The 15,414-nt window shown below is 32.0% G+C and overlaps 1 protein-coding gene across 3 annotated transcripts in view; it reads right to left on the bottom strand.

The window, feature by feature from the left end:
* NLK (nemo like kinase) overlaps positions 1–15,414 on the bottom strand; it is a 130,504-nt gene that overhangs the window by 55,970 nt on the left and 59,120 nt on the right. For all 3 annotated transcript variants that reach the window (XR_005658041.1, XR_005658042.1, XM_039886074.1), the window contains exon 2: positions 719–848. Coding sequence is in view for 1 of the 3 variants with exons in the window: in XM_039886074.1 (XP_039742008.1) it covers positions 719–848 (130 nt within the window). In the remaining 2 variants the exon portion in view is untranslated. The remainder of the gene's footprint in view (positions 1–718; positions 849–15,414) is intronic.

The following is a 15,414-nucleotide window of genomic DNA, read 5'->3' as shown; positions in this document are numbered from 1 at the left end:
TTTGGCCAAAGTTCTAAAGGTTACTGTGCAAACAAGCAATGAGACTCACAAGAAATTAACATTTTTTTGATAAAGTTTTTACTCCAGCAATTAAAATACCATAAATTGAGTACCAAATGCAGAATGTGAGGCAGTTTTTCTTTTCACATGACACTGAAAACTGAGTCCAATGCTAACATTCCCCACATAAATTTTACACATACCAAACTTTAAATTCAGGATTAGTTGAGGTGAAGCTATCTCTCAAACCACAATGATTCTATTCGCCCATGAGTCTTGATAACTCTAAACATAGCCATAAAAAAGCTAACCTATGTTACTTTAAGAGCTATACTGTTTTTTAAGAGGAGAATCTGTTTTTCCACATCTTTAACTTAATCTCTGATTAGAAACATTAAAAGATAAAAATAAGACATTTAAAATCAAGGGCCCATTATTTTCACTTAAATCATCCAGACTACATATTACACTCTCTATTTTTATGTTGAATATTAGTATTGTTCCTCAGCTAAATATTAACATTTGCCTTATATCAATTAATATTTATCTGTCAATCAATAAATCTTAAAATTCACTTAAACTTGCTCACTATGTGCAAAAATGCAGATTTCCAAACCCATTAATAACTTGTGTGTCCCCTTTTTAACTTTTTTGCTCTTTACTGATACAATTAAGCATGCTTAGGAAACAGTTTATCCCAAATGCCAATTTCACTTACATTATCATGTTTAAAGAAACACAACATCTTCAATTCCCGGAAGACCCTTTTGCAAGAGACCAGATTCTGGAAGACGTTGGGCATCTTTTTGAGTGCTACTCTCTTTCCATCTCTTGGATCTGTTACTGACCTAAAGAAGCAATATTTAGGGGGAGAGAAAAAAACAAACAGAGAAATCAATTCCAAAACTTGTTCTTTAATGTTTCAGAGAATAACAAAACTTTATCTTAAAAACTCAGTAGTAAATCCACTTAATAATGAATGCTTAAGGCGTCAGTGAGAAAGATTTAAAAAGTACACACCTATAGTCAAAAGGAATGTTTAGCCCACATATTTGCCATTTTTTTTTTTTTTTTTTAAATCTCTATTTTTCTACGAAAACTACTCTTTCTGAGAAGTTACTCAGCAATACATCTGAGGTAGGAGGACTATTAGTGGCAAAGTCATTTTAAAAATGGCGCATGTAGGAGTGGGGAGTATAGAACTTTAAGATGATTGAGGTCAAATTAGTTTTATGCTTTATTTTCAGAACCATATTCAAGATAGTAGAGATATCCACTCAGATGTTATCACATTTAGTTCAACATAGAGAACACAAATTAAATATATTAGTTTCTTATACAAATCAATAGCTTTTAGTAATAAAGATTTCAGTCTATCAGTAGTTGAACAGTGTCTCCTCCTCAGAAGACTGCGTGTCAGCTTATAGGTATAACTTCTAGGTTATAATTTCGTCCCTTCTGTTTCTCAGCTCTTGGTGTGACAGCTGTCTCTTGTAATTAACTATCTCTTTAATAGTTCAGTGTCTCCCTTTTTAAAACTCTTTTGGCCTTCTAACCTGTATAATCAATTCCTTGTACTTCTCCTATGTTTGAAATATTAGTGTGGTTTCCATTTTTATGACTGGACCAAATTGATACATATTAAATCAAACAGTTAGAAAAAACCAAAATAGATAAATCTGGTAAATATGGCCAATTGGCCATTTGACAAACTCATTTTCCATAAATTAACATAAAGTTTTCTTTCCTTCCACACATCATCTATGAATGGTTGTCTCTGTATAATTTATTCCTGTCAGATTTATTTTGCTAGATTCCCACCTATCTTTCCCAGTTACCATGATCTTTCAGTTCTTGTTTCAGTCATCCAATGTTTTGGCTATCTCTCTCAGATTTGTGTCATTTAAAAAATCTGTTAGGTATGTCATAAATGCCTTTATCCAAGTTACTAAAGTTTAGAACAAAATCAAGAATAGATCTCTGCAACAGATAATAACACTAGAAACCATCGACGACTGGCATCCAATCATTAATCTTTGGTATGGTTATTGAATTAGTTACTTATTTAATTAACTACAATTACTCAATTTCTCCATCTTGTGCTCGAGGATATAAGACATTCATCAATTTGCCTTCCTAAAAGTAAAGCATTTGTTACCTACAGGTCTAAAAACCATATCAAGTTTCTTTATGAATACCATGACTTCTTTATAAATTCATCTTAGTGATCACTATTTCCTTCCCTAAATACTTGTGAAACTTTTAAATGATGCATTCTAGTATTTTTAAACAGCATGAGAACTCTTCTTTCTTCCACTGATTGAAAATTTGGTAAAACAATTAAGTATTATTTTTAACTCTTCAATAGCTTGAAATGTAATTCGACTAGGCCAAAAGACCTAATATTCTTAACTGTTGTTTAAAAAATACCAACCAAAATCCACACCACTGTTTAAAATCCATATAAACTAGAAAAATAAAATAGGAAGGAAACCGAATTATAATATTTAATTCAGAAGATATATATGTTTTTGTTGTTTCAATACACAACTTCTGTACTGGAAACTGTAAGAGAGAAATGTCAATGAAATAGCAAAGAAGGAAAATTTCGGATCACATGTTGCATTTAGATGTCAATGTTTCATGAGTCTTCTTTAATCTATGACAGTTACTTGGCATTTCTTTGTCTTTCACAACAGTGGTATTTTTGATGAGTATGGGCCAGTTATTTTGTAGACTATTCCTTAATTTAGGGTTCTCTGGTGTTTTCTCATGATTAGATTAGGTTGTGCATTTTTAACAGAAATAACACAGAAGTGATATCTTCTCAGTGCATCACTTTAGGAGGCACATTATGTCAATTTTCCTCATTACCGGTGCTCACTTTGATCAATTGGATGAGGTTTGTCAGATTTTTTTTCCCCTGCAAAGTTTCTATTTTATCCCTTTGCAACTACGTGAATATTCTTTTCCTCATCAAACTTTGACCCACTATCTTTGGCATCCATTTATGATTTTTTGCCTAAATCAACTATTAGTATGATGACTACCAAATGGTACTTTAATAATTTTAATACCTGCACAATATTAGTTTTAAAAATGAGTAAATTGATTTACCACAATGCCCTTTCCAAAGGCCTCATACAGCAATATTCCTTCCCAACTTAACAGTCATTACTCTACTGTGGTGAGGAAAGCTGCTCTAAGATAAACCTACTTTGGCTCGAGGTTAGTACTGTGCCCTGTAATATTTTAAGGTAAAAATTCACAAAGCAGCATTTTATTTTATTATTTGTGCAAAAGTCAGTCATGCCTATGGCTGGTAACAATATAACTCTAATGAATGTGAATGGCTGTGCAGTAATTTCACGCCATGTTGAGTTTGTTCTCTCTTAACTTGAGGTAACAGATGCTTTAGTTCAGCACAAACAGTACCACAGAACAGATAAGAGTGGAAGCCTGTTACACAGGAATTCTTTTATTTTCTTTGTTACCGAAAGGCTTGCTGTGCTTAGTTTCTCTGCTGCTGCAATACCCTGTTTATTCCAATACACTTGCTAATGAAGCTCCAGCTGTAGAGATAATGAAATAACATTTAGGGCAACATTCCTCATTTCAGAAAAAAGGAGCCATCTTTCCACCTATAATTCCCTTACTGGTCAGTTACCTTCTCTACTAAATATTGGATGCCCTAAATAAAACAGTATATCTGTCATTTTATCTGATTATCTTCATGAGCGTTCAAGTTATACTAACATAACTTACTTTCTAAGTATTAAATTAACATTTGATTCTGCAAACGCTATATTAAAAATAAAGTCTTAAGGGTTGTTAAGAAAGAATTCTTTCTTACATCTGTCCAGAGTGCATCAATTCTTCTCTGCACTTAGAATACAAGTTCAACTCTTTGCCAGAAGAATCCAAAAGCCATTTTTCGGAAAGAAACAGAGTCAGTCAACAGCGTACAATACCAAAACAGGAAGCTTTTTGGATCTGGTATGGCTGTTTTGTTGTAGAGTTTTCTTAATGTCAGGAAACTGTGACCATTGCCACGAATTTGCTTAAATCACTGATAAGCAGAAGAGTTGGAATGAAACAAGGGTAAAATTTATAGGGACACTTTCCCAGGCACTAGAATGTTACAACATCTTTAAATTAGTATTAGCAAGAAGCTCCAAGAAATTATATGCTCCTTCATTTTATATGAAGAATCTTTTCTCCATGCTTTAGCAGTTTTAAAGTTTATGTCTCTGATCAAAGGAAATAAGTAACTTAAAATGCTTCAACTTGGATTAAGAAATCAGGTTCTTCTAATTCTATTCACATAAACTTATAATCAGCAATCTTTTATATTTTTGCTATATAATTACTATGTCAACTGTACCAATACAGTACACATCTCAATAACAGAACCTCCTAGACTCTAAATATTTAGATTATTGCTTTCACATTCCTTTAGAAATTCATTTCCTTAAAAGTTATTTTTACTTGTATTTATATTAAATCTGCTTAAGAAAACAATAGCCAACTATGAGGCAAAATTCTTGACAACAAATAAGTCTAGAAAATGTACCTTATTTGTACCTTAGTCCTTAGTCCTTGTTATATGTTCAAGGACACTATACGTTAGAAAATGAATTTATTTTTATGTCTCTCTGGTCTAAAAGAATTTTAACGGCCTGTAGTTTGTGTGCACTATGACATAATTTAGAGAGCTGCATACTATTTGGGAGAAAAAACCTTGTAGGCTTCCCTGCTTCCACCTAAAAACACATTAAAAAAAGATTATTTTATATATATGTGGAGGGTGGTGTGGTGTGTGTGTGTATTTAATTTGTTCTATTAGTTGGGGTTTTCTGATTTTTTTAATGTTTATCCAAATTTGGTATTTGCTGAGTTAGCTCTAAATATATGAAAAAGATTCTTTTCCTTTTTAAAAAGATACTTATAAAATGATCCCCAAATTTGTTAATTAGATATTACAAAGAAAAAAGGCCTTATACAATAGCTAAACCAAAGCAGTAAAATAGTTCATTCTTTTTCTCATATCCTAACACCACTGCTAAAAAGAAGAAAACATCTACATTCTACTGAAAGAGTTAAATATGAACTCCTTTAACTCTCTGATTAAATAAATATAAATAGCAATGATCCCAGCAGGTGAGGTACTACCAGATATTCTGATCTGTGGTGAGACATCTGGGGTGCTGATAACAGAGGAGGAATAAGGAACTGGTAAGCCATAAGTATCAGGCTGTCATATTTATTTTCAAACACTTACTATAAGAGAATAAGATCTAACTTTTAAGACCTTCACAATTCCTCAACCAATAATCGCTGGTTAAATTAAAATATAGGTGAAAATAATTTTATGCTAATTGTTGTCTTGGAAATATTTTTTGTTCTTTAGACCACAAATTAATTAGTTCCGTTCTTACTGCAGATGCTGGGAGGATATAGAGACTCTTTTTCTTCAGTCACTGTCAAATATCTCTGTGAAGAGTCTGACCTGCATGCAGGAAAACTGCCACACTATCTTTTCAATGGGGATTTTTCTCAGGTTAGAGGGTGAACATGACACAGCCTAGTCTGCCAAATCTAGGAAGTTTTCATGGCCCCACTAGCTACAGCCCTCTCCTAGAAACAGACCTATGAATATTGTATGGGTAGGAAAACCAGATGCAATGAAGGAAAGGTTTCTTTAAAAGCTCACAAAGGAAAATAATTCACAACTGCATTTCCTTCTTGCATTTTAACACTGGGCAAGAAGGGGTTACAAGGGGTAACCAAAACTAAAACAATGTCACACAAAAATGTGCTTGCTTTTAATTGCACTGGTGTTTTTCTGAAAGATATATGTTCAGAAAGAGGAACACTAAGGAATATGAACTTTTTTAAAAATTAAAGAATGGCAATTTTTGCTGTACATTATGTTTATAAATATAGAAACACCAAATGAAAGCAAAAAAGTTTTATTTGCATGTTAGGTTTATAACACTATGGCTTTGCCAATGTCAAAAAATTGTAATGAATTTAAAAACAAAGTTCACATTATGAGAAAAAAAATTGTTTTTAATTGTCACAGAGAATGTTTTATCATTTAGTATTTTAGTAGTTAAGCTAATATTTATTAAAATATTTATAAAGTAAATATTGACTTAGGAAGTAAATACTATTAGTATAACTGAATGCTCATGAAGGTAATCAGATGAAATTATTAAATTACTTAGCATAAAATTTAAGTCCTAATACGCTGCTAGTTAAAATCAAACTGTCCCAACATACCAATAAAAGTCATTTTTGAAATAAAAGGTGAAATTTCAATATGGCTTAGAATTATTTATGGTTATAAATAAAATGTTCATATTTTCTTGAAATGCATACTTAAGTATATATAGGTGAAATGACAGATCTAAGATTTGTTTTAAAACATTTCAATAGTATTAGTGAAATCAAATGAAGTAAATCTTGATAATTATTGAATCTGGTTGGGGTTTAACTATTCAAAAGTAAAAGAAAATGTAGGTTTGAAAATTTTCAAAATGAAAAAAAATTTCAATACTATTTATAATACCAAAAATACTCAGTATGAGATTAAAACTAACAAAAGCTATGCAAGACTTCTACACAAGACTAAAAAATATTACTGAGAAAAATTAAAGACAAATAAATGGAGCAACATACCATATTCATGGATTAGAAAACTCAATTCAATTCTCCCCAAACTAATTTATAGGTTCAGTGAAATTCCAAGCAAAACCCTAACAGGTCTTTTTGTAGACAAATTAGTTTAAGTTTTTATGGAAATGCAAATAAACCAAGGACAGCTAAGACATTCTTGAGGAAGAATAAGGTGAGAAAAATTGCTCTACCAGATATGAAAACTTATTATAAAGTTACAGTAATTTAAATAACTTTGGTATAACAGACCAATGAAAGAGAAATATGACCCAGAAATAGATTTTCACATATATAGGCACTTGGTTTATCATAAAGGTGTCTCTACAGTTGGGAACGTTGTGCATTAAGCTTCTGTTTCTCAGCTTCAAACCCATCTGTCTAAATACTGCTCTATAAAACTGAGGCTAACACTCTGCAAATCACTTTGGTTTTGCCAACTAGCTCCATGTTAGGCTCTGCCTACAGGGGGCTTTAGGGGAGACTGCAAGACTAGAGGAAGAAAAAGAGACTTACTCCTTCCTGCAGGCTTCCTATCTGTCTCTTGTTTCTGTGTCATCCTAGCAATACTTCTTCACTCTAAGCAGTGGTAGTGCCTGTAATAGCAGCTGAACCATGTTATAGTTTTCCCAACACTTATAAAACCACTCTCACTGCATCCTCCTCCCCAAGATACCAGTAGTAGGGAGCTAGTATCTTTTCCTTAGATGTATGAACTTCTGCTGCGTGGAGTTCTAAGTCTTAATAATTCCAACCTCTTCCCTTTATTTCTCCAGCTGTAGAGGGGTGGTAGTTACTTACTTTCATGATACGTTAGTGGTGTTCTCTTCTTGGTTTTTTTAGTTACCTACAACTTTACTTTAAGCTTTAGTTACAACTTTACAACTAATTAGCAAATTCCTCCTCATGTTAAACTGTTTAAATAACTTGTATAATTTCTTTCTCCTGATTGGACCCTGACAATGACAACATTCTTTTCAATGTATGGTATTGGAACAACTAGATATCCATATGGAAAAACAGAATGAACCTTCACCCCTATTTCAGTCTATACACAAAAATAAATTCCAGGTAGACTGTACATATAAATGTGAAAATCAAAACCATAGTTTTTAGAAGGTAACATAGAAAATAACTTCATGATATTGGGGAAGGAGATGGTTAAAGAAGTACAAATTAGTAGTTGATAGATGGTCACGAGGATGGGGAGCATGGCATAAAGAATGCAGTTAGCATTAATATGTTGGCTAGGTGGAGGGCCAGGGGAGGAAGGGAGTAATTGGGGGGATTGTTTTATGAACTATATAGATGTCTAACCAATGTACTGTATACTTGAAACTAATTTAAATAAATAAATTTAAAAAAGGGATACAAATAGTATTAATCACAACAAAAAAATTGATATATTTGACTACTTTAAAAATCAAGAACTTTTCAAATCTGTACATTGTTAGGAGTAAAAATGCAAGTCACAAAGTAGAACATACTTGCAACATTCATATAAAGAACAAAGGGCTTTCATCCAGATATATACAGAACTCCTACAAATCAATTTTTAAAAAGGGCTTGAATAGACATTTTACAAAAAAGGATAATCCAAATGGCCAACAAACATGAAAAGAAGCTTAACCTCATTAGTCATTTGGGAAATAAAAATTAAAACCACAATAAGAGCGTATTTATAACCACCAGAATGGCTAATATTAAAAGTCTGACTACATCAAATGTTTGCTGAAACTATGATGCAATGGGAATTCTTATAGACTGCTAGTAGGAATGTAAATTGGTATAACCATTTTGGGAAAAAGTTGGTTTTATGTACTCAAATGAAGATATGTATACACTATGAGCTAGCAATCAGATTCCTAGGTATATACTCAAAAGAATGTGCACACCTACACACTAACACACACATAGGTATGTTCTTGGTAGCATATCTGTAATACCTATAAAACTGGAAACGACCCAAATAACCATTAACAGTAGAATGGATGAACAAGTTGTCACATATTCATACAACAGAATACTCAACAGCAATTAAAATGAACTATTGCTGCACAAAACAACGAATGAATTTCACATAGTTTTGAACAAAAGAAACCAGCTGCAGATGAACAGATACTGTAAGATTTCATTTCTACAATATTAAAAATATAAGCAAAGTTAAATAAACTCTGATGTTTAGGGATGCATATTTAGGATACAGAAATTATTAAAGGAAGTAGTTACGATAAATGTTAAGATAGTTGTTATCTTGGGGGAAGAGGGAATATAATGAAGGGAAGCAGAGGGGACTTTTGGGTGTTGGGGATGCCCTATTTTTCACATAGACGGTGGCTACAGAAGTGTGTACTTTGTGATAAATCACAGAACTGTGCACCTTAATTTGTGTGCATTTTTGCATGTGTTGTTACCTAACTAAAAAGGTGAAGACAAACTTCCCAGTCAAATTTTCAAGCATAAAAAAGCATTTTAGATTGAAATCTGTATGAGTCATTTTTAAAGAGAAAGATTCTTTCATTTTTCATAAAGATATACATCTATATCATCCAATGGATTTTGTCCTATTGTTCCTTGTGCCACTGGTTTATTCTGTATACGTATCTTTCTTATGTTTTGGTAGAATTCCAAAGGAATTTGCTTGCCTAAAAAAATAAATGTTTTCTTCATCATTACACAAGAATATGCTATTAAGAAGCATTCCACAAGAGAGTGCTGTCAGCAGAATTATAGTCCCACCCCTAATCTAATCACAATCTCATAACTTCTTCCATTGTGAATCAAAATGCTGAAGCAGCTGCAATATATATGTGTGCTTCAGGTTTTTAATTAGTTAGCCTTTTTAAAAAAATAACCCAAACCAGAAATATTGCAAATACAAAACAGGAGGCAGGACTTCCAGCTGTGCCAAACTGAAGAGGTCAGCAAATCTCCCCCCTAAAACAACAATAAAACTGAAAGAAAGTGTCAAAAACAACCGTTTCAGGATTCCAGAAAACAATCAGAATCAAACGATAAATTTAAAAGTGTTTAAGTGTTTATTTATGAAAAATTGTGGAACTTTGGGTAAGAACAGTGAAAGTCAGTGGCATTACTGCTAGGGGCTGTGCTCTTTACCCATTCTCCAACTCCCATCCAAGTGCAGCCCATGCCTTAGTTGTACCTGGGTAGGGCTGGCCATGAAAACCAGAAGCTTCACTGTCAGAGGTTGCTGATGTGATCTGAAGTGAAGGGCGAAAACTACACACCCAATGGCATTGAGAATAAAAGTATTAAACTTGACTGGGAAAGAACAAAGAAAGCCTAAAGTTCTGCTAGCCTGAGGCTGCTGTCCCAGCTGGGAAGAGGAAAAGACTAACAAATCCAGAAATTTAACAAGGAGATTCTGGAAATGAGCGCCAGGGGTACTAGGTAAAGTCTCCATACATCCCTGGCTAACTGGAGGCTGCATACATGCTCAGAGGTGACTGGAGAGGGTCTAAGCTTTCCACAAATGGGAGGCCTCCATTGTATGAGGGAAAACTGAAAGGCTCAGAAGAAAAAAAAGCTGGAACAAACTGGAAAACTACATGAGCTCCCTAACATACTCACAGATAGATCAGCAAAGGGTAGAAGTTTTATTGGTTCAAGATGTTTGAACACAATCTTTAACCAGTCACTGGCTGACCATTAAGCTATGTAGACACAAGGGGGACCCCAAGAAGGTCAAGCTAAAAATTAAAAAATAACAATTAAAAAAGAAAACAACTGAGCAGAAACTTTAGTGGCTGCACCCCACAGGAGAGAAAGAATTTGCATATAAAGTCCAGTCGAGTTAACTTAAATACAATCAAATGTACATAATAACAGTAATAATGACAACTGTCAGAGGTGGGAAGGGGTTGAGGAGGAATCAGATCCAGAGTTGTTACAATATATTATCAAAGATGTCCAGTTTTTAACAAAAAAATTACAAGACATGTAAAGAAATGGGAAAATGTGATCCATACTCAGAGGAAAAAAAGCAGTCAATAGAAATTGATTCTGAGTGGGCTCAGCTGTTGTATTTGCAAAGACTTCAAAAGCAGCCATTACAAATATGTTCAAAGAATTTAAGGAAACCATGTTTAAAGAACTAAAGGAAAATATGGTGACAATGACTCAACAAACAGGGGCTCTCTGCACAAATAGAAACCACCAAAAAAGAACCAAATCAAATTCTAGAGTTGAAAATACAATATTATATGAAAAATCCACTAGAATAATCCCATAACAGATTTCAAACAGCAGAAGAAAGAATCAGTGAAACCAGAAATTATACAGTCTCAAGAACATAGAGGAAAAGGTTTGAAGAAAAAGGAACAGCCCCAGAGACCTATGCAATAACACTGAGTGTACTAATATACATCTAATGGAGTGCCAGGAGAAAGGAGAGAAAGGAGGAAAAAATATTTGAAAAAATAATGGTTAAAAACTTCCCAAATCTGATAAAAAACAATCTACAAATCCAAAAAGCTCAAATATTCTCACATAGAATAGACACAAGAGTTCTGCACCTAGACACTTCATAGTCAAACACAGATCAAATCAAATACAAACTCTTGAAAATAATAAGAAAAACAATACAATTAATTACTGACTTCTCATCCAATATAATGAAGGCAGAAGGCAGTTGGAATGCCATATTTGCAGTGGTGGGGAAGGGGAGGACAAAAATTCTGTATCCAGTTAAAAAAGGTCATATCCCTCAAAATTAAAAGCAAAGTGAAAACATTCCAAGAAAAATAATGACAGAGAATTTGTTACCATCAGACTCGCCATAAAAGAATATATAATAAAAGAATTCCTTTATTCTGAAAGGAATTAAGTCCAGAAGGTAACTCAAATCCACAAGAAGAAATTAAAAACTAGAAATGGCAGATATGTGGATTAAAAGAACATATTGTTGGGCTTATATACAGATGCAATATATATGACAATAATAGCACAAAAGGGAGAGGGAACTGAACTATACTGGAGCAAAGTTGCTGAATTTTAACAGAATTAAGATAGTATTAACCTAAAATAAATTGTCCAGAAGTTAAGATTCATACTGCATTCCCTAAATCAATAAGAAAATAACTAAAAAGCCATAAAAAGATTTAAAAAATAAACAGATGAGTTAAAATGGTCAACTAAAAAATAGTTGTTTAACACAAAGAAATACAATTTTGAAATACAAATTTGTTTAAAATAATTAAAGGAAGAATGTTGGAACAAAATAACTCTTGAGATATTTAGAAAAGAAATAGCAAAATGCCAAAAGTAAATTTAATCATATCAATAATACTAAATGTGAATGGACTAAACGCTTCAAAAAATGCAGAGAATGTCTGGCTTAATTTTTAAAAAACAAGATTCAACTATGTACTATCTATAAAAGATAACATTTTAAATTCGAAAATAAAAATTCGTTGGAAGTTAAAGGATGAAGAAGATACAGCATATAAACAGTGACCAGAAGACAGCTGGAAAATAATAAATTATGGAAATCCCCAAATATTAGAACAGTAGATATTTCTAAACAATCCATGGTTCAAAGAAAAAAAAAATCACGAGAAAATTAGAAAATATTTTTAATTGAATATAAATTAAAATGCAGTATATCAGAATTTATTGAATGCAGTTAAAGCAGTGCTTAGAGAGAAAATTTGTACCTTTAAGTAGCTATATAGGAAATAAAGGCCTCAAACCAGTAATACATAATCTTCTACCTAAAGAAAACTAAAAAAGAGCAAATTAAACTCAAAGAAAGCAAAAGGAAACAGTAAAACCAAAATTAAAGCAAAAATAAACAGAAAAACAAATCAATATAACCAATGAAATAAAAAGTTGGTTCTCTGAAAAGGTCAAACAAATTGATTAACCTTTAGCTGACTGACCAAGAAAAAACAGATAAAAATGGACAAAATCAGGAATGTAAAAAGGACATCACTACTGATCCTATACAAATTAATAGGATTATAAGGGAATGTTAAGAACAACTTCGTGCCAACAAATCAGAACACTTTGATAAAATAGAAAAAGTCCAAGAGAGATAAAAATTACTGAAAATGTCCTAAGAAGAATAGGAAATCTTGAATAAACCTATAACAAGAAATTAAATTAATGATTCAAAATAGTCCCTCAATGAACAGTCCAGGTCCAGATGGCATCATTAGTCAATTATATCAGACATTTAAAGAAGAAATGGTACCAGTCCTTCACAAATTCTTCCAGAACTTGAGAAGAAACCATTTCCCAACTCATTTTATATGGCCAAAGTCAGAAGAGATGAAAACTAAAGCTTAATATCCTTCATGAACATAGATGAAAATAACCATAACAAATGAGTAGGAAATCAAATCCAACAACAAAAAATCCAACCCCCATTCATGATAAAAACATTTAAAAAACTAGAAATAGAAACTTCTCCAACTCGATAAAGGGCGTCATAAAAAACACAGAGCTAATCACAATGAAAGGTGGAATACTTCCCTGCAAGATCAGAAACAAGGCAAAGATGTCTGATCCAGCTATGTCTATTCAAATTTTACTGCAAGTTCTCATCAGTAGAAAAAGGCCCCCATTCTGATTTTATGCTGTACAATTTCCTCCCTTGATATCTATATAGTTTTTCCATTTATCCAAATAGATATCTATATAGTTTTTCCACTTATCCAAATAGATCACATATTAATCACTTATTCAAAGACATACAGAAAAAGTCATTTCTGTCTTTTATTTTAATATTAGTGTTTTGTTTAATTCATTTGGAAATTCTTATGTTTGCAATGAGGTATTAGTTTATAACAATATAAACCATGAATCAATTTTTGGAACTACTACTTTGTTCTGTATTTTTCAACCAATATTATTTGATAATTATCACCTAATATGTCTTATAACTTTTTCACACATATATTTTATTGCCTTTTTATCAAATTCTTTAAAGCAGCCACTATCAAATTTACTTTATCATAATCAACTAGTGGGCTTTAGAAAAAACAAAATAACTCTATTTCATTAAGCTTATAGCAGGGCCTATGAATTTGTATTTTTAAAAGTTCCCAGATGACAATGACTTTTAGGCAGATTCAAGAACTATTATTTTAAACACAGTGCTTTTATAACTTTAAAGTCCATAGGGATCACCCAGAATTCTTAAAATCTTAAAATGTAGATTGATTCGCTATATCTGGGGTGTGGAATTGAGATTCTACATTTTATAACAAGCTCCCAGGTGATACTGACCTTGTAGTGCCAAAGCTTTAAGATATAATGGCATCTTACTTGATTAAATATTAAATATACTAATATAGTAAACAAGGGACTTTAATACATTTGTCCTTCCCATTAACCAGGGTACAACACCCTATTTATTCAAACTTCTTTTATGCTTGCCATTAAGTTTTGCTGTTCACATAACACACATTAAGCTAAAGTGTTTAACATGTACCACTGTAAAAAAATATATATTCATTGTTATGTAATCTATATAGATGGTTCTTGACCTACTGTGGGGTTATATCCTGATAAACACTGTGGAGTATTGGTTGTTTACCTTTGTGATCTTTTGCCTGACTAGGAACTAGGGCTTACTACATATCCCTAGCACAGGAAAAGATCAAAATTCAAAATTCAAAGTATGGTTTCTGCTGAATGCATATTACTTTTTCACCATTGTAAAGTCAAACCATCATAAGTTGGACACTGTAGTTACTTTTAATTTAAAATTTGCTATTTTCCTAAATTCAATTATTACACTGTTGAATTCTTAGATTTTCTAGGTATATAACTATCATTTACACTGTGACAATTTAATTTCATTCTTAGATATACCTGTACTTCATTTCATTGTTTAAAAAACATTTGTATGTTAGCTGACATTAGCACTGATTGATTAAAATGGAAGATGCCTCTACTTTTCTATTTTGGCTAATGCTGACTTTTAGTTACAAATATATAAGGAAAAGCTTTTTATATAGGGAAAATCTATTTCCTGTATACTTTTTAAAGCTTCAGAAATAGGTGTTGATTTTTAAAAAATGTTTTTAGGATATTTAAAATATCAATCCTTGAGTAAGGACTCTATCAAATGTGCCTTCCCAAAGTCTAGAACAGTATCTTCCCAATCTTAGGTAAATGAACATTAGTTTAATTGATTTTACTACTTCTCCTAATAATGGAATGGATTACAGTAATAGTTTTCCTTATACTGAAGCAATCTTGAATTTCTACACTAAATTTCACTTGGTCATGGTGAATATATTTTTTTAAATGTTGAATACCTTTTAATATGTATTCTATTTACATTATTTTAATCTATAGAGTTTTTTTTAAATCTATATTTATCAACAAGATTAGCCTGCATTTTTATGTTCTGGCCTTATCAGGCACCGTTATGTCTGCTTCACAAAATAAACTGGTAGCCTTCAGTGTTTAGTAGTTATTTATATGATATAGGTATTACATGTTGAAAATATTCACCAGTGATTCCAGCAAATTTTCTTGTGTTTCCTACTAACTGACTTATTCAAAGTATCTAGTTGTGTAGTATTCTAAATTTTTATAGTCTAAATTATAAATTTTTACAAAAAACTATCAATTTCAGGAGTTTTCAGCTTAATTTTGTCTACTTTATCACTATTCTTTTCTTAGATCCTTTTGAGATTAACCATCCATTATACATAATTTTTTTTTCCTATGAGATAGGCATGCAGAGTTGAACAACTGTCA

Source organism: Pteropus medius, unplaced genomic scaffold, assembly GCF_902729225.1.
Source record: "Pteropus medius unplaced genomic scaffold, Ma_sr-lr_union100, whole genome shotgun sequence".
Classification (NCBI taxonomy): Eukaryota; Metazoa; Chordata; class Mammalia; order Chiroptera; family Pteropodidae; genus Pteropus; species Pteropus medius.
The sequence above is the reverse complement of the archived record's forward strand: the minus strand, read 5'-3'. Positions and strand labels throughout refer to the sequence as shown.